The 25831-nt window shown below is 48.2% G+C and overlaps 1 protein-coding gene across 8 annotated transcripts in view; it reads left to right on the forward strand.

The window, feature by feature from the left end:
* Nucleotides 1-3775: 3775 nt before the first annotated feature.
* LOC121676137 (collagen alpha-1(XXVII) chain B-like) overlaps nt 3776-25831 on the forward strand; it is a 146925-nt gene continuing 124869 nt past the window's right edge. For 4 of the 8 annotated variants that reach the window (XM_042052229.1, XM_042052231.1, XM_042052227.1 and 1 more), the window contains exons 1-3: nt 7498-8028; nt 16212-16282; nt 21386-22824. In XM_042052229.1, the coding sequence (XP_041908163.1) occupies nt 7973-8028; nt 16212-16282; nt 21386-22824 (1566 nt within the window). In that variant the 5' untranslated portion in view covers nt 7498-7972. Of the gene's footprint in view, nt 3933-6105; nt 6426-6505; nt 6588-7093; nt 7177-7497; nt 8029-16211; nt 16283-21385; nt 22825-25831 lie in introns of those variants that run through there. The other 4 variants (XM_042052225.1, XM_042052226.1, XM_042052222.1 and 1 more) reach the window with 4 other exon arrangements.

The raw sequence follows: 25831 nt of genomic DNA on the forward strand, positions 1-25831 counted from the left end.
AGCACCAAACAGCCTCTAAGGAAGGAGGTGACCCCTCTCTCCAGCCTCAGCACTTTTCATCAAAACAGTGGTGAGCAACTGGTCACAGAAATAGCTGAGCACAATTGCAAAAGGAAATGGTGTTGTAGCAGTGTGTTGTGGCTCAGATTTAAGTTCAGCAATTCCTTGTTATGGTTGGGTCATCTCTTAAAATTATTCTGATTACACAAACCAAATTGCAGTTGCTTTTTGGTGTTGATACCTCAGGATGTAGCAGAGTACAGGCTTTTGCTTAATATACACATGTGTGTTTGTGCAAGGGCTGCCTCATCTTTGTCACTGCTAAAGGAGCTTTTCTGGTGTCATTAGAGTCCAGTGCAGGGTGGAGCCCAACAAATTCTCATCTCAAATCTGTCTAGTCTCACCCTTCCTTCACTTTGCCTTGGACTTATCATTTCCACTTCAGCTTCTTCCTGCAGGTATGATTTCCTTTTGCACAGTAAACTGCTCCCACAGGCCTGCTCAGCAGCAGGACACAGGGTTATCTTCCTACAGCAGTTGAAAACAGAGAATACATCTTGCTTAGTGAGTAGAAAAACTACCTTTTGGATTTCATCTTAAACTACCTTCGGATTTTATCTTAACTTTTTGTCATGACCAGGATTTGCTTTGATGTTTTCTAAGCTCTTTTTTCCTCTCCCTTCCTCACTGAAACTACTCAGAATCTGACTCAGGCTTAATTTCTGTCTTGCACAAAACCTTGTCCCAGGCATTTGTGCTGTAACACACTGCCTTCTCTTGAAGGCCAAGATCTTGTACTGATTTCCATCTCCCTTTGAACTTTGCCTTGAGGCTGCCTGGGTGTGCACATGAGCTCCAGCTGCCACCAGCACTGTGTCCTTGCCCTTAGGCTTGTTCTTCATCCTCAGAGCAAACAGCATCCCTGCTCCAGAAGGACCTGGCTTGACTCCGAAGCCAGTACCTTCCAATGTGTGCTGCCTGCAGCTCCCAAGTCCTTGTCCAGAGTGATCAGAACAGGTCTCTCCTACATCAGTTCTGTGTTGTGGGTGCAGGGCTCTGGCACAAGCACTGACCCATACCTGCACCAGTGTCACTGGGATATCCAGAGCACTGGCAGGTCACGCTACGACTGGGAAGTGCTGCCTAAAAGTCACAAGGGTTGTGCACCTGCAGAATTCAGACTGAAATATTACACACTGGTGTGCACTGCCTGCCATGGTAAATTGCTGTCATAGCAGCAGCAACCACAGTAGCAGTTGTCCTTTTGTCCTTAATGTGCAGGAAATTATTTAGATCAGCAGGCACTTTTATGTGCTGGTGTGATTTCTTTGCCGAGGGGGAAGAAGGCACTTTCAGGGTGATTCTGTTTCATGAAGAAGAGATGTGCTGTTTCTTTACAGAGCTCATGTCACCTGTACTCATCCAGGACAGCACACAACCATCTCCATGAACCCATGGCATGAACAAGCTCCTTTGGCACGCTGGTGGGAAAAGCACTTGTGCTTGCTGATGCACTGCTGCATTTAACTAGCAAACCTCCAGACAGGGGGATGTGCTTCTCGTGTGCAGCAGCCCAGGGGGCATTTAATGGTGAATTTTTTTTTCCTTCCGTAGTAAAAGGGAGAAACTGATCTTGGTATTCTTCTGTACAAATGTAGGATCACCACACTATGCCACAGGCAGCAGAACAGGCTGGTCTGGTGTTTAGACTGGAGAACACAGCTCCAAACTGGCCAGTGGTATTGATTCTCTTGTGTTTTCCACTAGCACCAGTGACTGAATAGGTCCTAAACCAGGGAGAGAACAGACAAACAGGGAAATAAAGGGATGTTCACAAGACCAGGCAGTCTTTGCCTGATACCTTAAAGGCAGTCAGGATTTAGGAACTGTAATATCCTCCCGTCAAAGCGTGGTGATGCATCATGCTGTCGGGGCTGACCTGTCAGCCCAACGCTGCTGCTGCCATCAGCTGAAAAATCACTTCACAGCCATCCTGTAAAACTGTAGCTCTCCAAACGTCTAAATGTAAGGGTAGGACAGAGCTGTAATCAGTAGGCAGCCTTTCCATGGGAAGGGTGGGCTTGGACTTGTATCGCTGCATTGTGTTCCCTTTCATTCCCATGGAAAAAGGCTCCATTTAATGATTAACAGCCATTCCCACCTCTCGGCTGGCTGGGCAGCCCGATGTGATACGGTGCAGTTGGAAAGCACAGAAAGATCTGTCTCTGCCATACATGGCATCCCCACCGCACCAGCCAGGAGACAAAAGCCTTTAGTGTTCCCAAAAAGAATTTAAAACATTTTACATCAAACGGCTGCAGAAGTTCAAACATATCACCGGGAGCCTGTGGCACAGGACAGGAATGGCTTTGTCAGAAAGTCTGTGGAGAAGGGGGGGGAATAACACTGGGCAGCAATTCTGTTACATACATGATTTTTTGAGCTTTCTGTACATCTCCTCTATAATTAATACCTTCTACAGTGCCCTGGGAACAAGAAACACAACCCACAGCAGCTTTTGGATCATGAACAGCTGTCAAACAGCAAACCCTAAAACCAGGAGTGCTGCATGTTCTGCTCTTCTGCAGAAACCTCCTAATCTTGCAGTGATGGCTGAAGCCAGAGACCAAATTAGGAGCATCCATTGACCAGATCCCAACTGGGCACCTTCTGCCTTCCTTGAGATCTTGTCTCTGCCATGGATGGTGAGACTTCTCAGCAGGCAAATGAAGCTCTTCAGCAGGTTTCTGCTCATGACCAGATCCCTACAGGGTAGGGAAGGCTTTAATCCAGGGATTGAACTAGTGTCAGTCATTTGAGTAGGAGCTCATGGATGTGAGGAAGTGCTGGTACAGTCATGTCAAATGCAGGATCTGAATAGAAAAGTCATGTAGGGATTAGGAAATCCTATACAGGGAATTACATACCTGAGAGAGCACTGCAGCCAAGTGTGCCAAGTTTCTACTCAGAGGTAGAAAAGGGATAGAAATGGTTGCTTCAGCAGAAATATCTCAGTGCCATCCCAGCAGCCAGGGATCAGTACCAGCCCCCGGGGGCTCTGGCTGCCGAGGCTGCTGATGTTTGCAGCGTAGGTGCCGAGTCAGCCCTCAAGCAGACATTCCCCAGAGCTGGAAACGGGCACAGCCAGTCCCTCCTGTGCCACTGCCTGGAGTACCATGACTGTGTGTGGGCTGGGGCTGAGTCCCACTTGTGTGGATGGTTAATCTCCTGTTCCTGCTGGGCTTACAGGTGCGGATCCAGCCCTCCCCAGTAGCCCAGCTCCATGTGATGCATGTTGTGGGGCTGCAGAGCTGTGCCCTCCCACCATCACTGGGACCATCACCCCTTCATGGCAGGGCTACTTCCCACAGGCTGGGTTCCCACTTCCTGTGGCTTCAGCAACTCTTAGCCAGCTACCAAGTTTAGATACTCCTGCTCCGGGCTGGGTGTGGATCCTCAGCCCAGCAGGGAGTGAAAGGCTCTTTATCCCACCTTTCCTTTGCATGTTTGTTTGATGCCTCCCACAGGTTTTTCCGGTGCCATGGTTTTCACTTCTGCCTGGTTATGCCGCAGTTCTAAACCTGAATGGAGTATTTATCTAAATATATCCAAATACATCCCTATAATTCGTTGTGAGTTCTGGGGGCAATGAGTGAGCCAGGATACTTTTCGTACTTGGGCAAAGGCAAAAATTATTGAACTGTAATTCAGTGTTGTCCTCCGAGGCAAGCCAAAGTGGGAGGGCAGGACCAGGTTAGTCTGGGATTCCTCTGCTCCCTGGAGCCAGGGGCTGTGAGTCACACAGGGCAGCTGTGACACCACTTGCCATGGCTCAAGATGCCTCCACAGTCAGTTTCCCAAGAGGAGCAAAGAGACAAAGTTATATTGATGAGAGCCTTGATGCTTAACCAAGCTACAGCTCCTGAGGAGAGGTGGGTACTGGTTCTTCTGTAAAGTGGCTAAATATGGGTGAATATTCAAAATGCTGTGTTTATTCAGGCTGTAATGACATGCTGCTTTTTTTGAGAGTGTGTTTCGTCAAAAGCAAGTGTTCTGTTCCCCATGTTGTGTGGTGGCATTTCTTCCTCCCTGTACTTATTTTGGCTAATTAAACGATTCAATTCCAATTTATTTTTTCTTTTTTTTTGCTTTTCTTCATTTCACTGCTGTGCCGATTTACTTCAGTTTATTTAGTGTTTTAAAATGGCTTCTATTTAAATTTGCAAGGGAAGAAAAATAAATCTGCTAAATATATTTCTATTCAGATCATATGTTGTGGTTTTTTTCTTTTTGAAGAATGAGGTCTAATTTTTGAACCTGAATTCACTTGGCACTAGTCTTGGCTTCAGCAATGTTGGGTTTCCTTTTGTTTTAAACTAATTCCCTTTTTCCTACTGCTGGGATACATTTGTGTCTTCACGCTAGCAAAGCTTTTAGGTATGTGTTTGGTTTGAAAATATTCATCTGAGCAAATATGTGCAGAGGATTTAAGGATGAGGCTGTCAGTGAGTTTTTTGGTGGTTCTCGGTGAGATGCTGTAGACCTGAAGCATCATCAGTCCTTTCCCAGCTATCTGTGCACATCCCATTTGGATAAGTATTTGCAAAAAGATGCAGCACATCATTTTCCTTTTCTTTTTGTCCCTCTCTCTGAAAAGGGCCTTGTACCTTTCTGGGTACGTATCATAAAGTCACCCCAAGACATTGGGGTTTGGGAGTTTACTAAATATTTCCTGCATTCAGCAGAGAGAAAAGGTAGAAATAAGCAGGAGAATTGAAGGTGTATTCAACAGCAGAGGGATTAACCCACAGTTATTTGCAAAAATGGGGGTTTTTTTAATTGATTGAAGCTTTATTCTAAACACTTCAGCATGGCTAGAATATGTTTCTCAGTGAGGAATGTGTGACTGAGAAACATGGAAAGAACAGCTGGGGGAAAAAATAGCTAAGAAAAATAGAGATTTTATGGTGTTTCTGACAAGCTCTATCACTGCCTGTTGTCCCAAAGGTCCCAGTCCTCAAAGCTGGACTGTTTGGGTCATCTGAGTTCCTGGGCCTTCAGAGGGGTTTGAGACAAGTTTTTCTGTAAATAGGAACTTCTTACAAGTATCTGGATGTGTAATTTAGCTGCACCCTTCTGAGAAGGTTTTCTAGAGGACAGGGGGACTGTGAGGCTGTTAGTTTACCCCAGTCCCAATGCTGCTTGTTGCAAAATTTTTTTGCTGCCACTACTTAAAACTTCATCTGCTATAACAAGAAAGGAAGCAAAATGTAGATGCTTCAGAGCAAAGGTATGAATAAAATCTTCTGCCTATAGAAACTGGGAGATGCAAAACCACAGCCCCAGCAAGCAATCACAACCAAGCCAAATATATGTACTAAGGGAGAGAAGCCCTTAGCTTGTGTGGTAGCAGAAGATGTCATATAGGAGATCAAATTTATAGTGGAAACCTCTACTTTTGGCCACGCTCTGAGGTCAGGTTTTTGAGTAAAACCTGCATTGCTGAGTCAGGCCAGTGGGTCCTTGAATTTTCTGCTCTGAACATGATGTAACATCAATCCCCTCTAGCCTCAAGTTCAGGTATTTGGTGGGTCGATGTGGGGTCCTCTTTGTGGCTGTGTATTTTTCATGGGGAGTATGTAAATTTACTGCCTAGGTTTGAGGTGCTTTAGCCCTTCCCCATCTCAGGGCATAACGTAGTAAGATACAGGACACCTTTGTGGAGGGAGCTCCTGGGGTGGGTCAGTTTTGATGACAGACCCACACTGGTGTCTCGGATCTGTGCTGGGTGCTCAGCACCTCGCAGGACCTGCCCTGTGCCCTGCAACCCCGTGCCCTTGCCCTGGGGGTCCCTGTAGCCCCTGCAGCCCCGTGCCCTTGCCCTGGGGGTCCCTGTAGCCCCTGCAGCCCCGTGCCCTTGCCCTGCCAGTGACCACGCAGCCCCTGACCCGCAGCCCTCCCCTCCCTGCGGCAGCCCCCTCCCCTCCTGGTGGGGTGCCCGGGGTGCCCCCCTGCCCGCCGGCAGCGCTGATCCTGCCCCTCGGAGGCTGGATCTCTGCTCATTAGCTGCTGTTTGCTGAAACCGGATACCTGGGGCACCCCCGCCAGCCCGGAGTCCCCGGGCTGCAGCTATTTAAAAGGACAAGTGCAGCCTTAGAACTACCACCTCTTTCTCATCCGTGTCCCTCCCAGTGCCCGCTCCCAACGCCCTTTTCTCCTGGATCCCTGCAGCATCCGTGACCCACGAGTGGAGCGACGGCCCGAGGGGGACGTGCCCGCGCTAGCCCGGGGAAGGATTATCTGCTGAATTTGGGGGGAACCCAGAAAACCCCGGCTGGTTCCGGGCCCCTCACCCCGGCCGCCTCTCCCGGGCTCCCGGCGCAGGAGACACCTTGAAGGGGAAGGAAGGAGAAAGGGGCTTTGGGGTTTGTCTGAGTTTTCTTTTTTCCTTTTTTTTTTTTTTTTTTTTAATTGCTTTTTTATTATTTTTTAAGACGTAGCAATTGCCGTAAGCTGCTGGGACAAATGAATGCCCACGGCCATGGGGCTGCGGGGAGATGCTGCACAGCCTCTCGCCTCGCTGCAGAGTAAGTGCCCAAGGCAGAGGTGCTGAGAGGGGGAGGGAGCAGGGCAGGGCCACCCAGGGGTGCACGGAGGAGGTGGGACGGCTCGGAGCGATGAGCTGCCCTCACCTGCCTGAGGGAGTCTCATGGAGCTGAGGGATTTGCTGTGTCCTGCTGTGGACAAGAGGGACCTGCCCGTCGCCCTGGGGGGTGCACGGTTGGCTGGGTGGGGCTTTGGAAGAGGTGTGGAAAACAGGGATGAAGGTTTTATCCACATGTGGAAGTTCCCTCTCCTGACAGAGCTGGCGAAGCCGACTTGGAATCCAACTTGTTCTGATGGGTCTTGCGTAGGAAAACTCATTCCCCTCTCCCTGCCCTCCGGATGCAGATTCCACCCCTTGGTGCTGGGAGGAGAGGGGCTCTGGAGATGCCACAGGGAAGCAGAGCAGGGCAAGGAGGGGAACAGGGGCATGGGGGGCTTTTCTCCTCCAAGCCTTAGTCCCATCCACAGGCTCCCAACTGCCTGCACCAAGCGCTGATCCCAAGGGAAAAACCGTGTCAGGTACTTTATAAGGTGGCTCGAGGCCGGTTTGGGGCTCATGGCCCTGGACAGGTGAGTGCAGGGGGCTACAATTTCCGTCATCAGCCTCCCCAAAGAAGGGCCTGTGCTTCCCTCCTTGGAGCCTGGACAGGGTCTTCAATTCTTTCCCCGCAGCTTTTCTGGCCGAAAGAGTTTCCTTTTTTTTTTTTTTTTTTTTTTTTTTTCCCCCCAATTATTTATTTATTTTGTATTATTTCTCGTAAATGCTTCGCTATTACAGAGGAGGGCAGCAGAGAGAGGCAGTAAGGACATCCTTAAATAATTTTCATTTTTCAAAATCTGCCTTTTCCTCTTCTCTCTAAGTCCAGAGGAGAGATCCTTGGGGGGTGGGAGGCACATCTGCATTGCAAATAAAAATAATAATTACAACCACCAACCAACCAACCAACAACAAAAAAAGTAACAGCTAAGAAAAAACACTTGAAATCAAGGACTTTGGAAATCAGAAATCACAGAAATTGCACTATTTATAAGGAGAGGAAAAAAAAGAGAGGCAAGAAATCCAGCGACCATGGGCCAGCCTGGCTTCCTAGAGTGTACTTTGTGTTCTCTCTTCTTTTTCCAAGGTAATTGCAGTCTGCCGAGAGGGAGTTAAATGGGATTAAAAGATCTGTGTAAGCAAAAGGACCCAGAAGAGAAGGAGGAAGGAGTGAGCCGTCCGGGCCAGGGGTGTCTGTGACACAGCTGAGCCCCTTAGCGAGGCAGAGAGCCGAGCTCCTGGAAAGGATGTACCCACAAACCGGCTTGTCCCCCGATTTCTGATGGATTGCTGCAAAAATTGCCCGAAAGAGACAATGCACTAAACGTGATGGAGCCGGAATCAGAGCCGGTCTCCAGACTCAGAGCTACAGCAGCAGGCAGGGGGTGAGTACAAACTCCGCTTCTCCCGGCGCTGGGGAAGGGCATCCCGGGCGGGCTGGGGGTGCCGGGGAGCCGCGAGATCCCGGGATTTGGGAACGGGGTGGGGGAAGACATTCCTCTGCCAGGGGATGATGTGAAAACTCCTGGTCTGGAGAGGAGAATGGGCTGGGAGCAGGGAGGCCACGCTGTGGAGCGGGAGAGGGAGAAATAGGGCTGCGGGGAGCGGGGGATCGGCGCCGGGACGGCCAGGAGGAGCCTCCCCCCCTTCTCCCCCCATGCACCAGGAAAGGGTGTCCCAGCTCCAGGAGCTGCTCCGGGAGGTGGGCGCCGGTGTAGCCCCCACGCAGATGTAGAACGGGCGATCCGCTGTCCCTCGCACCCCTCACCCTGCCCGGTTCCAGCCCCTCCTGGGAGCAGGGGGCTTCTGCTCCTCGCCCTGTCCCTCGGGGACACGGGTACCTGGGTCTGGCCGAGGTGCTGCGGGAGGTGGGAGAGCCCGGAGGGTTGAGGCACGGCGGAGGTGCGCGGTGGCAGCTCTTCATGTGCTCGGCACACACAAAATGCTGCTTCCTCTCCATCCGTGTGTGTATGAAAAAGATCCCGGCACACACCCTGCCCGTCCCCCTTCTCCCACAGCTGGGACCAACTTTTACTATTTGCATTGTTAAATGCGTTGTTGTTGTTGTTATTATTTTCCTGGGGACCCACAAAGGGTTAATCCCGCTGGCTGCGTTGTCGGATGTACTGATGATTTACCGACACTCCCTTGGAAGGGCTGGGATTCTTCTGCTTGGCAGTTTGAAAAAGTTGCGTACAGGATCCCCCTGCTCGGCTGGACTGGGCGATGGGGGAAAGAGGGGGAACGGGGCTCGGGGATTTGGGGGCAGCCCCCCTCCACCACCGGGGTCATCCTGTTTCCGCCCCTTTTCTAGAGCCGGGAGGTGGATGAATGTGCTGTTCCCTTTGGAAGCTCAGTCTGTGTGTGGAGTCACACAGAGAGCCCAGACCCCTTCCCAGGGGCTGCAGCTGCTCTCGTTGACAAGTTTTCTGCGTGTTTATATACTCACAAGGACCGAATCTCAGTGCTTTAGGGTTATTGCGGTGTGGGGTTTTTGTTTGTTTGGGGGTTTCTTTGCGTAGATGTGGCTGTGGCATGTCTGGAGATGCTGGTAACTGCAGCATCTCCCATTTACACCTTTCTAGTGCTGGACATGGTCTGGGAGAACCGCCTGGGACCGTGCAAGGGTGGCTAGCGTCAGAAAGGGAGAAGTCCGAATGGGAACAGACAGATAAAGGTTCCTTTGAAAGAGCAGGAGCAGCGTGTCACAGCAAGGGGACGGACTCCGGTGCTGGAGAGACACTTGGCATGAGGCACAGCCACTCACAGAGCACCAGCTGCTTGGCCTGGTGGAGGAGTTGGCCGTGATCACGCTACAGATGAGGACAGGGAGATCCCGCTCAGGTCCTAGATCCTGCTTGAGGACAAATCGGACCCATGTGAGGACAGGTTTAGGAAGGAGGGACCCAGGAGAAGGCAGCGTGGCTTCTGGCCCGCCGGAGATCTGTGTCTGGTTCTGCGGCAGGGTGTCCTAGGCTATCACAGCACGGCTGCACAGGCTTTGAGCCTTGCAGTGCCATGGGAAATCTGGCTTTGGTCTGTCCTGGTGCCTCGGAACCAAGAGCCTTTTGTTCCAGGCTCTTCCCCGGCCTGTCTCCCTCCCATGTGCTGCTCCGATCCCTCCTCAGCAGAGGTCGCTTGTTGCCCTTTGCATCATCTCCCAAAGGGCTTTTTGGTGCTGGGTTTTGATTTGCTTGGCAGAGCACTGTGCATCCCACCATCCCCACAGCTCGATGGTCCCATTGAGGCTGCTGGTCTTGGAGAGGGTGCTCTGAGCCCGGAGCTGGCGTGTGCCTGGGCTCACCAGGCCACTCTTGGGGTGGGTGAGGGCTGTGCTGCCTGAAGACAGCTCGTGATGGGAATGATCTGGTGCATTCCTCTGTGGCAATGGGGTCTCTCCTGTACCAGCACTCCTGCAGCATCTTCTGGAGTAGGGCTGGTGGTTGGGGAGCTGCTGGATGTACAGGAGACTTGCGGGTGGGAGTGGTGGGGGGCTGGCTCCCCAGGGAAGGAGCAGCAGTTGCAGAGTATGCTTGAAGACTTGAGCTGCCAAAGTTTGTAAAACCAGAAGAACACAAAGTTTTACAGGCTCTTCAAGGTTAATGTGCCCCTCTTGGTCATTTCTGCTGATGCATTTTTGGTGACCACAGGCTCCCCAAAACAAAGGGGAGGGTATGCATTCCACCACACATCGAGCACATGTCCAGACCATAGCACTGGGGCTGTTCCACTGTGGTTGTGCTGCTTTGGTGCATTCCAGCCCCAGGGCCACATGTTGCCCATGCAGGAGCCTCAATGCTCCTGGAGGCCTCTGATGGGTGACAGCCTGCTATCACAGCCCTGGGGTGTTGGCACAATGCTGCTCTGAGGCTACCTGGCCCATCTGTGCTGGATGAGAAATGGTACTACACATGGTACTACAGCATCCACATGTCACCATTAAGATGGGTCAGCCCCTGGGAAGGCCTAAAAGGGCTGGAGGGAAGGCATGGATCCTTTTTAAGAGGAAAAGAGGATTGCTTGCAAGCTGGGGAGGTGGTTTGGGGACAGATTATTGCACTGCTGGACAAATTCAGCAACAGAGTGGCAAATGATGTGTGTGCTGGGGGCTTGGGGTTAGAAAGGAGGAAATTGCGTCTGGAGATGTGTCCCAGGAGGGATAGACAGCATCACAGCCCAGGTCCAGTGTCCAGGTTCACCCTCTCCTGCTATTTCAATGTGTGTCTCCAAGCATGTCCTTTATTAAAATAAAGCTCCAGCTTCATCCCCTTTCTGCAATGGGTTGAGGGGTTAAGATCTGCCCTGCTTAATATCTCTGTTCATGGAGACTCTGTTACTGACTGAAGGTTGCCCAGGTTTGTGGTGAGACTCTTGTTGGAAATCTCTGCCCGGCGACACAGAGTTTGTGGGGGTTTTTTCCCCTTCCCTTTCTTTGCCAATTTGTTGAGGGCTTAAGTGGAAATGATGGACGCTTACTGAAGTGCAAATGGGAATTCTACATGGCCCTGCCAAACCCCATTCACAAAATGAAGGAATGCAAAGGCATTTGTTGGAGGGACAAAAAAGGAGTTAGATGACAGATCACGCTTAGCACTTCTGTTTGTCAAGGGCTCCAGTTATTGGAGAACACAAGAGCCAGGGCCAGCACTGAGGAGTGTTGTCACTTCATACAGCAGCAAAGTCAGTATCCCAGACAGGGATGGGGAGCGAAGAGGAGGCTGAGGAATGGGTTCCCAGGAAAGATCCCCTGCTGTGGAGAGCTGCTGGGAGCTGTCTGGGAGGGTGTTTGAGTCATATCTGTCTGGCATCTCTCAGATGAGGAAGCAGGTTGTCACCAGTAGGAGCTCAGTTCTGGGACAGCTTTGTGCAATGGATACACAGGCTCTAGTTCCAGTTAGGAGGACAAGGACCAGTGGTTTGGAACCCTTCAGCCCTCTGTCTGCAGATGCCAGCACAAACCCCTGAGAGGACAAGGTGTGACGTGTCTGCAGGAGGTCACCCTGGCCATGCTGGTGCTTCATCCCCACCTTCTGTGCACTGCAGGTCAGGATGGCCCTCCTGGAGAAGTCCTAAGAGGAGCTATAGGTGCCAGATGAGCAAATATGGGACCTTTATGGATGCAACTCTCCTGCCATGGGCAGGGACACCTTCCATTAGACCAGCTTGATCTAAGCCCCACCTAACCTGGCCTTGAACACTTCCAGGAATAGGGATTTCATTCTTCCTTACTTAATATGGACATTTTCTTGGTCACTCTGTTTTCTCAGTATTTTTAAATGACCTTAAGAATGGATTTATATGGGTCATATCTGTTTGGGTGCTCAATACTTTCCCTTAGAAATGTAGATGCTGAATGGGGATTAAAAACTAATAGTATTTCGGTTGTTTCAGAAATTCTGCCCTTATCATGCTGGGGTTTGCAGCAGCGCCTGTGTACAAAATCTTTGCCTGGAGGTGTAAGTCAGTATGTCGTTTATACTGCAGGAGAGGTCCAGCAAAGGACTGAGCAGGGTCAGTACGGAGACATCTACATAGCTGTGTGTTTCCATTGCTCTTGCCAGAAACTGAGGGGGAGTGGAGAAATACCATCATTTCCAGAAGCTCCACAAAGGATGTTATTGGTACAAAATAAGATTTCTACCCGAAAAAGCTGGGATGGAATTGATGCACGGTACAATTTAAAGCCTCAGTTTATAGGTTGTGATTTGCTTCCTGTTGTCTGTCAAAACTTGCTTGGGAGTCTTATAAAATACCACCTCCACTCATGTGCAAAAGATCTTAAGCCACACATGCATTTTCTCCTTTTTAAGATACACTGTCTGATCTACGGCTAGAAATGCAGATTTGCTTTTCTTGAAAAGCAGTTTTCAGCCTCCAGCTGGCTTTGTGGTCTTTTGAACAGGAAAAAAGTACACCTGAATGGAGAAAAGTGGTGGGGAATTGTTTTTCCACCTTGCAGTAATGTTTGCAATTTCAAAGCCATTTCCCCACTGTAAATGAGGGAGAAAGCAAAATAAAAAGGTAAATGCTGCTGTGGGCCCTTGAAACATTTCCTTTAGCTTCAACCCATCATCTAAGCAAACGAGATGTCAAAATCATTTGGACTTCTTATTTTAAGGCAGGGCAAACCTTTTAATTAAAAAAAGCTGAAATTGTTCCAAACCAATTCCAGAAATAGTGGGGAATTAGCTGATCACAATTATTTTACAGGTTGCCTCAGCTTTGTCAAATTGGCACTTTTTGGAGGATAATTTGTGACCAAGTTTACCCTGAAGCCTGTTGTGTTACTGTTGTCCTTAATTCAGCGTAGGGCTTTCTTCCAGCATTTGTCTGTTTAGAAGGGAATAATAAGGGTGTTTGTGCTTCTCTGTCCCTCTCAGTTGTACTTTACCTTGGACTTCTGGCACTGGTCAGTTCCCGTGGACTGATCCCCAGGAGTTTGCCAAAAGTAGGGAAGTAAAATTAAGCTGTAGTCAGTAACTTCAGTTTGCTGTAAAGAGAGTTTGTGTCTGCACTGGAAAACTTTTCACTCATGTGAGCTTACATCATGTGTGCTATGGGGCACCTCTACACTCAGTGACTGCAGCAGTGGTTTGGGTTGGAAGGGACCTTAAAAGTTAAAAGTTAAAACTTAAAAGTTCATCTGATTCTACCCCCTGCCATGGGCAGAGACACCTTCCACTAAACCAGGTTGCTCCAAGCCCTGTCCAGCCTGGCCTTGGATGCTTGCAGTGATGGGGCAGCCACAGCTTCTCTGGGCAAGCTGTGCCTGGGCCTCACCATCCTCACAGGGAAGAATTTCTTCATAGTATCGGTTCTAAATCTGCCCACCTTCAGTTTAAAGCCTTCCTCTTCGCCCTGTTCCTCCACGCCCTTGTCCAAAGTCCCTCTTCATCTCTCTTGGAGCTCCTTTAGGCACTGGAAGTTGCTCTCAGTCCTCTCTTGAGCATTCTCTTCTCCAGGCTGAACAAGCCCAGGATCCTCGTTGTGGTATTTGTAGACCCTGTGAATAAAAGAAATAAACGCCTTTAGTGGTACCTCTTGATAGAATCTCAGTGGAAGTCACTGCTCATGAGAAGAAGCTGAGAAAAAGGCAAGGTGGGTTTGATAGCTCTGCATAAGGAGAAAAATCTTCTTTACTCTTGCTGCTCAAGCTGCTTATGCAGCTCTGTCACTGCTGAGCTGTAAGGGAAAAAGAGCCTGCATTAAAAACCCTGGGATAATTAACAGCCCCATCACTCACACGGCTGCCATTTGGAAGCTGCTTTTGCTTTTTCCATTAAGTTGGTAAATTTTGCCAAAGTGTTTTTCTTCAGTGTTTTGGCACCCGGCCCTGCTCTCAGCTCTGATGGTGTTGGCTGTGAGAGGGGTCCAGGAGCAGGGCTGGGGCCAGCTGGATCCCGCACTGTGCATTCGTCTCCTTTATAGCCTGTGAGTGTCACTGGAATGAAATTACATGCTGGATTTTCCCCCAAGACTTATTCTCCTCATTGTGTCAATCAACAGGGAGTTTGGTTTGTGAAGGCACCCCTCAAAAAAACCAAAAGTGGACTTCAGTTCAGTGTGTTGTGAGCAGCAGTGGTTGTACAAATCTGATCTTCACCAGACCACAGGTTCTTAATGCTTGGGACTGCTGCTGGTGACCCCCTTCCCTGTCTTCCTGTGCTCTCATCAGGCAGTCAAGCCCAGCTGGTGATACCCAGTCAGGTCTTTGCTCCATGCACACATGGAATTGCATCCATGTCTTAAAACTCTGTTGGAGGTGAGCACAGAAATTCGGGTTGTCTTGTGGATTGTAGCCTCTCTCATGCAAAAAAAATTACTGCAGAGGTGCCCATGAAGAATCATCCTATTCTGCTTCCCTTCCTCCGCTCCCTGAAGGTACTGGGACAGCAGCTCTCCTTGGACTTGGCAGTGTCTTCAGCCTGACAGTTGTGTCTCAAGGGATGAAGTTGTCAGAAAAGAATCAAGGCTCCCCAGCTGGAGATCTCTGGAGCATGGTGAGGGTTTCCTGGTTAGGATATGGCTGGTTGTAGGACATGACGAAAGAACACCAGGATTGGGCTATTCCCGCCTGTTCTTTCATAAACTAAAGCAGTCCCAGAGCTCCTGAAATGTGCAGACCAGTGTCAGGGTGATGGAAACAGTAAAGGAGGACATGGATTGCTTCAGCTCACTTGTTTCCCAGTTGATGTGGGACTGCTCCAGTATTTTATCCCTTCAAGCCTTAAAATATTAGCTAATAGCTGGATTCCTTGGATGGATTTTTACATTCAGGGCCAGGTTTCCCCACTGATGTAAATCACTGTGGCTTCATTTTAGCTGTGGGAAAGGGTCTCCTGCACAAGTGAGGATTGGCCCAGTGTAATACATCGTCTCAGAGGATGCTTTCTTGGGCTAAAGCTGAGGCTTGATGGCAGGAGAAGAGTGGTCTCTAACCCTGTTTGATATATGATTTGTGTGTCAGATTGTGAGAAATGAGCAAGCTGCACTTTGGTGTGGCTTTGCACAGCCCGGTGTTCACACTGACTGGGCTGAAGTGGCGAACAACCTGTGGATATCCCACACTGCTGTCTCCTGGCTGAGGACTTTCTGTAGTTTACATTTCTGCCTGTTCCTCCAGCAGTCTCTGCTGATGAAGCTGTTAAATATCCTCTCTAGAAGATGAGGGAATTCAATCTTCCACTGACAACTTTAAGTGAGCCTAACCAAGGACTTTCCCATGTTTGTTAGTTGGCTACAAACCAAGGAGGCAGATGGGGGAAAAGGAGGGCTTTAGCTGCCTTTCTGGTACAAGTTTTTTTTCCCCTGAGCTGCTGTTTTCAATGGCACTTGAAGGCTTAAAGCTGAGCTAATGGAGAGGTTTGTCAAATTCCCTCTCAGGCATGAAAGGGTCTAAGGCAGGGTTGGAAGTCTGTGGATCTCCCACTTTATAACCTTTCCTGCCATACCAGGCCTGTGAGAAGGTCCTCAGTGGCTCAGCACAGGGTGCTGAGTGGTTAGAAGCTGCCCCCATCTTTGTATCTGGGTGTAAAATGAGAAGTAGATCCATATAGTAGATCCATTGCATGTTTAGGATATTGTTAAGCAGTAAAGCATTAGGACTCAGGATTTGTTTGCTGAGGTGACAGGGCACTGTGTGTCAGCCCATTTCCTACCCATGTCCCCACAGCCCTGCACGTGTACTCCTGGCAGGGCTTTTGGTCTCCCAGCTTTGAATGATTTCTCCGTCCTCTTGCATTTCTAGGTGGGGTGAGTGCCAAAGAGCAGCAGTAGCAACGGCACTGATGACTCAGCAGTGATGACCCTGCCTCTCAAAACACTGGGCTGGTCCTGGTTCAAGGTTCCTAATACCATTGGGAAGCCTTTCCACTAAGTTCAGTGGGCTTTAGATGACTTTAAAGCAGACAAATAAGGTCTCAGCCTAAGTCTACTTCCTGGAGTCATGCTGACACTGTCACTGCCTTGGCTAGACTTGGGATCAAGGAGAAGACCTTTAACAGTGGAATTGGTTTTGTTAGTACTATTGTAGAAACTCATTATTTTTTTTCTTCTCTTCCAATTTTAGGGGATTCTGCTTTTTCTGGACTATATTGTGTTTTACCTGGTTCCTGGGATTCACACAGGGAAATTCTGAAGGTAAATGACACTTTTTTTTTTTTTTTTTTTTTTTTTTTTTTTTTTTTTTTTTTTTTTCCTTCTCTCCTCTTTCAACAAAAGTAAAAGCCAAGTGCTTTGGTACCAGCGTAGGATTATAACTTAACAATGTCTGAGCCCAGTGCACAGTTAGATGCATTTGTTGCTGACCATTGCAGTATGGATGATATAGATGGTGCAGTTAAGGCTGGCAAGAGAACCAGGTTTTCTACAGGTGATTACATGCCCCACAGAATTTTCAGAGTCTCATGGAACTGGTGCAAATGAAGCACTTTGTGTCTAAAATGTCACTGGCATCTACTTGCACTTGCCAGGACTTAACTGCTTTTAGAAATTGCCCCTTGAGACTGGTGCTTTATGGAATTAAGTGCCTCTGGCAGACAGATATTTCCTTGACTTTGGTGCACCCCAGGCATGCCCCTGCCAGCATGGGGGATGTTATGCATATAGAAATTATGTGAGTTCTAAAGGTAAAAGCAAATTTAAGGGAGGAAAATCCCACAGGGTTGGTTGATAATAGAATGGCTATATCTGGTTCAATCCCTGTGCTGTAAGGGAATATTCTATAGAGAAGTGACACCTTCACCCTGTCCTTACACCCCTTCTCCAGGCATCACCTCCCTGGTGGTGCCAGGGACAGGACTAGGCTGGGGTACAATAATCAATGACCCTACAAGAGGAGATAAAAATCTTCAAAGTCAACAAAAGCACAAAAAAAATATTCATCTTTTACAGCTGATAGCAGGCGCTGAGCATCTGTGCAGTATCTGTTTGTAAAGGAGCCTTCTCCTCTTAAAATAGCAACACCTTTCCTACATGAATGCTTTACATGGGTATTTGCTGGAAGTGAACAGCTTCCCCTGCCGTCAGCACACAACACTAAGTGGACTAGCAGGCTCCAGGGCTCTCCCCTCAGTCTCCAAAACATGAAGGAAAAATAGAAATTTGGTCAACACTCAGATGTCAGCCAGCCCATGGAGCACTTTTTACAGGGGGGGAATAGATCCCTGCCATCAGCAATTTTGAAAAATGTAATATTTTCCAAATTCTGCCTCCATGCAAAGGAGGTGAACATCTGGCTGAATTACTTAGTCAAGCAGTTTTCAGAGCAAGTTTTATGTCAGCTCGTAAAGAGGCAGAACAAATATTGTGTCTTGGCATCTCCCTTTTCAAGTGGATTATAATATGCTGTTTAGATTCACCTCTATCCATCATTTTACTCCTGTGATAATTATGGGATGGTGCCATGTCTTTTGTTACCATCAATCTAAAGCAAACTCTTTAATTTCACTCTCATTGTGTTTACCTTGGTGTAGTCAATAATTCCTCTCTGAGATACTGTCTCTGTGATAAAAGAATTTTTAAAAACTTGCCTGGTTTTCACACAATGAGAGAGAGGATTTCCTTCTGGGCACCAGAAAATAAAACCTTCCAAGGAAGTGAAGGCTGTATGTAAACATTGGTGACTTGAGGCTGTGTTATCGCCCAGGATTTTCAAACATGAGAGTCAGAAGTAGTAAGAATTTGATCATAGGTCAGTGTGAGGATGAAAGTAAGCCAATGCTGTGGGCTTTTGAAAACACTGTGGCTGTTACTCTAAGGATTAGAAGGTCTTCCTGTACACTGGAAAATCAGGGAACACAGAGGATGATCTTTCCATAAGTGTTACAAATCCAAAAGATTTGTGAGGTGAGTTCATTTGCTGTGCACTGACTAACTTTTGGAAATGCTGCACTTACTCAACACAGTTTTATCTGTGGGTATCACACCTTGGCTGCTGGAATCTGGGAAAGCTGCATGTTATTTCTCTCCTGTCTTTTGGCTTCTTTCTCTTATACAGCTTTTTATGTGGAGAAAGGGGGAGGGAAAGAAAGAGATGGAAAGGAGAACAATAAAATATTTTTTCCCCTTTTTCAGAGATGATCATGTGGTTGTTCAAGAATCTCTGTGTATCTCACTTCAGGCACAGAGTCTGATAGAACAGTTTTTCCCAGTTGCTCAAATGTTGCTAACAGGAATGTTGTTACTAGCTTTGAGGCACCTGGGATCAGGGAGATGTATGTGAATGCTCTTTTCAAATAATGTGTTTTGATGGAAAAATCCGCAGAGGAAAAAATTTGAAGGGGAAAAAATCCTCTGCTAAACTTGGAGCTTCTTCAGGAAGTCAGAATTACCTTGTGTTTTACGTTAGTTGATGACATCCCATATCCCAGGAGATGTGCCCCAGCAGCCCGGGACAGCTGGATGGGCCGGAGAGGCAGATGGGCTGGGTGCACAGGAGTGCTGAGCTCTGTGCCTGGACCTAGTGCTGGAAAGTCCACATACGTGTCCTGCATGAGAACTCTTTAATCAGATTTTGCATAGGCATCCAGAGTTTGGCTCCACCTTAGCGGGTTTTGAGGGAGAGGAGTGTTTGGGTTGTGCTTTTTTCCTTAAGCACTCCTGGATGCCGTTGCTAACGAGGCACTTGTATTGGGATTGCAAACAGCAGTGGCATCCTCTGAGCAGGGAAACGTCCTTAGGTCCTTGCAGAGCAGCTACCAAATAAGTAACTCCTGGAGTGTGCAGCATCTCCAGCAGAGACAACCCCTGTCTGTCTCTGAGAGAGAACCTAAAAATACATGTAGAAATTGGAAGCTGGAGTCTAGCTCCTCACTTAAGTGGTAAATTTATTTCCTTAGGGATAAATCCTGATGCCTTTGAAGTCTGTGGCAAGGGTCCCACTTCACTTCACTAAAGCCAGGCTTTGGCCTTTGCTGTTTCATAGGCTCTGGAGATTATCCAGAATGAAGACACTGCCATGATTCCTCTGTTCAGTAAAGAGAGGGGAAGGCTGAGAGACAGCCCTGTTGGACAATATGGAATAAAAACAGTGGGGGACCAAGGATTTCAGAGTATGGGAGAAATACTGTCATTAACACTTGAACATGCTGTGCAGTAAATTACCCCTCTGCACAGAGTGGGAACATTTCCATCCTTTTCTCCATCTGACGCACCTTCTCCAGGGTAGTGTCTGCTAGAAAATGAGTCAAGCTGCTTTAAAAAAGGAAGGTGGGAATAAAGCTAAACTCAGGCCAAGTAAATATTGATTGACTCGTTCTTACGCACAAAAATGGCCAAAGTTTTTGCCAAAGTCAAGGAACAGAGGTTTTCTCATCATTCTCCTCCCTTCCTGGCCAGCAACATTACAGGTCTCAGACTGCTTGAGTCTACAGCCCTTCTGGCCAACACCAATGGGCTCTGTAAGTGCCTGTCCTCCAAATATTGTGTTCTGTGCTGAACGTTTAATAGTTAAGGGTGAAAGCAGCTGAATACCAAGGCACCTTTAGAAAATTAGCTCATTTTTTTTTTCTTTGGAGAACTGTTGATTTACTTTTAATCTAGGAAAGTTGCAATCCTATGGTGTTAACCATGATTGGCACCACCACCTTTCTGAGTGTTAAAATCTTGCCTTGCAACATCAGCATTTGGGTTGTACAGCCCAGACTGGCTTCCCCTAAGAGCACTGGAACAGGAGCATTGTTTGGTCAAGAAGTAATGGGGATTGCATTTGGGCAGGAAGAGGGAAGGAAGTGCAGTTATCCTAGCTCACTGTCAACAGTGATAATGTCATGGGAATCATGATCACCTTCATAGGATCATTTGGGTTGGAAAACCCTTACAAATGATCAAATCCAGCCATTAACCCAGGACTGCCAAGCCCACCACTAAACCATTAGATGTCCCCCAGTGCCACATCTAATGTTTTTTGAGTACTTCATGGATAGTGACTCCACCACTTCCCTGGGCAGCTTGTTCCAATGCTTTACAAGCCTTTTGGTGAAGAAGCCTTTCCTACTCTTCATTCTAACACCCCCTTCCCCCCACTCCCAGCACAACTTGAGGTCATTTCCTCTCATCCTGTTGCTTGTTACTTGGGAGCAGAACCTGACCCCCACCTGACTACATCCTCCTGTCAGGGAGTTGTAGAGAGTGAGAAGTTCTCCCCTGAGCCTCCTTTTTCTCCAGGCTGAGCTCCTTTAGCTGCTCAACATAAGACCTTTTTCAGGTCTGGGCACGTTTACTTTTGCACCTTCACTCCTGTAGACCTCAGCATCTTCTCCAATTAAGTACTTCAGCTGAGGTTGCTGCCAGCTGGCCCCAGTTTGTGTTGCTGTTGCCTGCTAATCTGAGCTGTGAATGGCTTCTGATAGACCTCAGGGACAGACAGGAGGGGATTCTGCTCATCTGTCCATTGCAGGTTCCTGCTGGAGTTGGTGGAGAAAAGTCCTCTGGGCATCAATCTCTCTCCTCCTGTCTTGAACAAGGCACCTGGCTCCTAGGTGACATTATACAGGAGGCTAATCTTACCTGCACTACTCAGTGGCTGCCATAACCAATTTCTGAGCTCTTCACAAACCAAGTCTGGTTCCAGCCTATTTAAATAATTTAATGCTGTAAGATGATCTTCTGGGAAAAAAAGTACTGCTGTTGAGAACCTTGAGCAGTTCACTGAAATCTGGGTGCAATTCTTTCACACTGCGAGGCACCTTCGCTTCCCTAGATTTTCCAAAGATTGAAAGCTGCTCCTTGCTAGCTTGAAGAGAGACAGATACAAAGCTTTTGCTCCCTTTGGAAGTTTTGTTACTTGCCCTCTGGGGATATAAAATTTTGCAATCCCAGCTCAATCTGTTGTTCAAATTCCTTTCCAGCTATGTGGTCAGTACTCAGAATTAAATCCCAGGAAGTGGACTAGTGGTGCCTAGTGGGAAATTTCCTTTTAGTGAGCTCAGTTCCCTCCAGAACATCTGAGCTGGTCCCTGGTGGGACAGGAAAACTCACCAGATGTACCATGGAGCTGACGCGTTTTGGCAATTGCTGGTAATCATGTTGAGCATGCCCTTGCTCCTCACATGATGCGAGAAGAGCTGGGAGTTCTCCATGCTGGTTATTTGAATATATATGTGAGAGGGTGGGATTATATATGTGAGTTGGGATTTCCTGTATCCTGTTGCCTTTATGCATGGATTGGTTTGACCTCCCTCCACACCCATTCAGCCCTTGGGTTGCCCAGCACCTCACATAATCTTTGTGCTTCCGTTTCAGATGTGGATGTTCTTCAAAGACTGGGCCTGTCAGGGAAAAGGCCATCGAGTGGATGGTCCTCCTCACGTACAGTTCCTCAAGGAGTCATTCCTTTCAAATCAGGGGTCATCTTCACTCAGCGAGCACGTGTCGAAGCACCGCTCAGCACCCTCCTCCCTGCAGGCTCCAGCTCTGACCTGCTGCTGGTGCTGAGCCTCTGCTCCCACCGCATCAACAATGCTTTTCTCTTTGCTGTCAAGAGCAAAAAGAAAAAACTGCAGCTAGGGGTCCAGTTTGTGCCTGGGCAGATCATCGTGTATGTGGGCCACAAGCGCTCTGTATATTTTGATTACAATGTCCACGATGGCCAGTGGCACAATATGGCCATCAACATTCGTGGCCAGACAGTCACTTTATTTACTTCTTGTGGGAAGCACAGAGTACATGCGGATTTGCATTTTAAAAAGGACGAGGCATTGGATCCACATGGATCTTTCCTCTTTGGGAAGATAAGCCAGCACTCCGTGCAGTTTGAAGGAGCCATCTGCCAGTTTGATATTTATCCTTCTGCCAAGGCAGCTCATCATTACTGTAAATACCTGAAAAAACAGTGCAGGCAAGCAGATACCTACCGGCCCAACTTGCCCCCACTCATCCCCCTCCTGCCCAGGGATCCCAGTGCCTCCCCCAGTACCCCACAGCCTACGGAGCCCTCTCTGCAGGGTCTGAAAAACCTGACCACTGCTGCCCCAAACTTGGAGTTTGGCAGGGTCACTGCACCCCTCAAGATGAGGGGTGCAGGTGCAACAACCGTCACATTGCTGTCAACCCCACCGTCACTGCTGAGACTGACTACCAAAGCCACCAAGATCACAGTGGCCCCACCTGTTCTGTCAAGTGCCAAATCACAGGTATCCACCCGCTTGCTCCCTTGGGGCACGGGGACGACCCTCAGGGTGTCTCGGCCCACTCCTAGCACGCCCAGGGAGAAAACTCCCCTTCCCACTGCCAAGAGGGTCCCACCAACAAGCCAGAGCCTGGTCACAGCCAGCAGGAAGGAATCCAAGCAAGAGACCAAAAAGAAGATCAACCAAAAGCCAACCATTGAGCCCCCTGAAGCCCCCAGTACTGTAAAGCCAATGAGGAGGGTGACTGATAACACAACGAGCAACGTCCACCTTGTTACCCTAAAGCAAACCCTGCAGAACTCAAGCCGTGGGCCCATTCCAAAGAAGCATATGCCGTCCCCCACCAGGAGAGTGGATCCCAGTATCATCCCTCTGGTGTACACCAAACCACACCTGGGGTCTGCCTGGCCTGGCTCCAGAGCCAGGGCACAGGCCTTCAACCTCACAACCCCGGCTGCCATGGATGGCTATCAAATCTTTGACCCCTTGGGACCCACTCCATTTCCATTTTTACTGGGATATCCAGGAGTGAAAGGAGAGAGAGGACCTCAGGTATGTTCAGGCTCTTCATGTTAGCTATTCCCAGTCACAGCTCAGCTCAAGGGCTGGCAGACCACAACCTCCAAGGGTTTCTATGAAGCTTATCCAAGTGTGGCAGCCAAGCACCACTGCATTCCTGATCGTCACGATTTTAGCATAAATCTCACTTTGAACCTGAGTGTTCCGTGATGGTGGATGCCATTAAACATTTGTGGTTAAAGTTGCTGCTTAATGTTAGATTTAGAAAAAGAAAGGGGGGAAAAAAAGAGAAATCCCACTTTCTTTTCCTTTCAATTACTAGCTAAAGTGTTAATGGCCAGGTTGGGGCTATCTTCCACCCGCTGGTTTATCTCTGGTCATCTTCCATAGAAAACCCAGATACCTTAAGAACATGCCTCAAGTTAGCTATTTCTTGACACTAGTTATTAGTTTGGTTTGTATCTGATACTCACAGATCCAGAAAAGTGCCCTGCTTCAGCAAATGCAAGTGCAGAGATGGCTTCAGGATTTATTTTTTTTAAACAAACTCTCATCTATTTTTATGGTATAATTTTTGCTTGGGTGTTTAGTTCTGTTTTTTATTTCTCATAGCCTGCACTTAAAACATGCAAAAAGTTTCCTTTATAAATTTAACTACTGCATTCCACATAAAATAACCCATTTCAGGTTGTATATCTTGGCCACTGTAAAAGCATACACACGTTTTGTAATGCTAAAAGCACTCAGGCCCCACTAATTATCTGCTGGCTGTTCTTTTTTTTTTTTTTTTTTCAGATTTGAGAATGCAAACATGATCTTTAAACTGGCCAACTTTTAGGGGGATTTGGTGTTCCAGCCCAAACTGTCAATAGGACAGAGGGGTTGTGCATGTAAAAGAAGTTTCTCCCAGACAGAGCCTTTGGTTGCCAAGATCCAGCCTAGAGTGAATTTTTACAGCTGACTTCTTAAAATAGTGAAAGAAGTGTTTACAATGGAAATATTGAGGCTGGCATAAGGAATGACCAGCACTTTTCTCCACAGAGCTACTCCTTGGTGCAAGTAACACCTAAAGTGGAATGGTTGGTCTCCCCAAGTCCTCAATGGGAACTTAGCAGTTTGTTTTTCCTCCTGTCCCATCTCGAAGCTGGGTGGTGATTTCTCTCCCTGTACTTTGGGTATAGAGTCACCCAAGGTGGTGTTTTGTTCCCAGGTTCCTGCCCCTGGGAGAGGTGAAGGTGCTGCCTGGGCAGGGGTTGAGTGTGGGCTACAGGCGCCCAACCCTGATGGAGTCTTGGTTGGTGCTTGGAGAAGTTTTGATAAATCCCTGAGTAGATAGAACAAGCTCCAGCAATCTGGTCTTTGGGTAGGCTTCTGTGTTTTGTGGAGAGTCATTTCAGGCACATTTCCAAGAGAAGAAATTCAGCAGTTGTGCATTTCCCTTAAAACATCACTTAGCTGTAAGGGTGAATCTGGGTGGCTGCTCCAAGCCCATCAAAATCCTGACCTCTGCCACTTTCTTGCTCTTCAAGTGTCATGAGGGTGACCAAGCTCTAAGCCCCTGCAATGTAAAGAGCTTATTACAGAACTGGAGTGGAAAATCCTTCTCAGGCTTGTGAATCATAACAAAGAAATGGATTCAGGCTGTGGAAGGCTGAGGGAAGAGATGGCAGGATTTTTCCATTCTGTCTGAGAACAACTGGAGTCCTGAATTGAGGGAAAGGAGAACTTTCTGAGGCTCTGTCTGGCCTTATTCTCTTTGACTGCTGGAAACAAACTGCTTGGGGAGGGAAAGGTTATGTCTTGGCTGGAGCTGGCTGCCACATGATGCTCGATAGCTCCTGTGACTCACTTGGAGATCTCTGTACCATGCTTCCTTGGATGTCTCTGACGTGGGAAGGGGAAGAGGAGAAAAGATCGGAATGGGGATGACATGTTGAGAAATTAATGCAGTACTTCCATGGCCAGATGAGCGTGTTTCAGAACAAGTGCTGATAAATGTTCTGGGCTTGAGTAATTACCTGGTGCTACCCTCGTGCTGCAGGGCAGGCATTTCTGATGAGGTCAATGATATGCCAGTCTGGCACTTGGCCTGGCCAGGGCAGGTTGGGGGCTGGAAATGTCATCCACTGTCCGGCACGCAGAGGGAAGGATAAGGTGATTAATTAGTTTTCCCAGTTGTTGCCTGATACAAGGTCTCTTCAAGAAGATTGTCACCCTGGGCAGGGAGGTGTGTGGGTGGGGAACTGCCTTCTGCCTGTTCAGCAAGGACCGGGGCCACCTTGGCTGTGATTTCTGGGCAGACTGGCAGCCACAGAACCATCCACCTAGAGAGAAAGGACTGTTGTTCATCCTAATCATCTCAACGTCAGAATGGAAATGGCAGCCCTGGTGTGAGGCAGTGATGACTCAGGATCTGTGGTGTCTGCAGTTGTGGCTTTGTAAATTCTACTAAAACAACCAATGGAATAATCTTAGTGGTGCAGAAAGGCCCCATCCAACAGTAGAAGAAAGGTTTGATGGTTAGAGGAGTGGGAGCAAAGGACTGAAAGGATTTATTTAGGAATAAAATTCAGCGCCGTCCATGTATTAATCTGTCCTGAAGGACTACCTGGGTGCTGTGCAAAAGGAAGTGGAGACACTGCATTCCACATGCAACTCATGGCAGAGCATTAATTCTTCAGGAATGCTGGATTTGCTGAGCAGCTAGAGGAGGGAGTGCAATATGTTCTTAAAAAAGAAAAACTTCTTGGGAACCATTAATAACCACAAGCATTTGGGATCTCAGCTCTTTGGTTTTTCTGGAGGGGAGAAACAACAAAAGGAACACCCAGACATCATACGAGGTCAGTAACACAGCACTGACTCAGCAGCTGGCAAAGGTCCCTCTGAATCATCCCCACTGCCCAAAGCACCTCCAGCCAGCCTTGCTCCAGAGCTCCAGGCCCTGCAGCATGACCCCAGCACATGGCTGGAAGTAGCCTAAAACCACCCCCCCAAAAGAAAAATGCATACTGAAAAATAGTATCTGTTGTGAGCATGT

This window comes from Corvus kubaryi, unplaced genomic scaffold, assembly GCF_017639235.1.
Source record: "Corvus kubaryi isolate FWS band 111438036 unplaced genomic scaffold, C.kubaryi_AGA036_p1.0 78, whole genome shotgun sequence".
Lineage (NCBI taxonomy): Eukaryota > Metazoa > Chordata > Aves > Passeriformes > Corvidae > Corvus > Corvus kubaryi.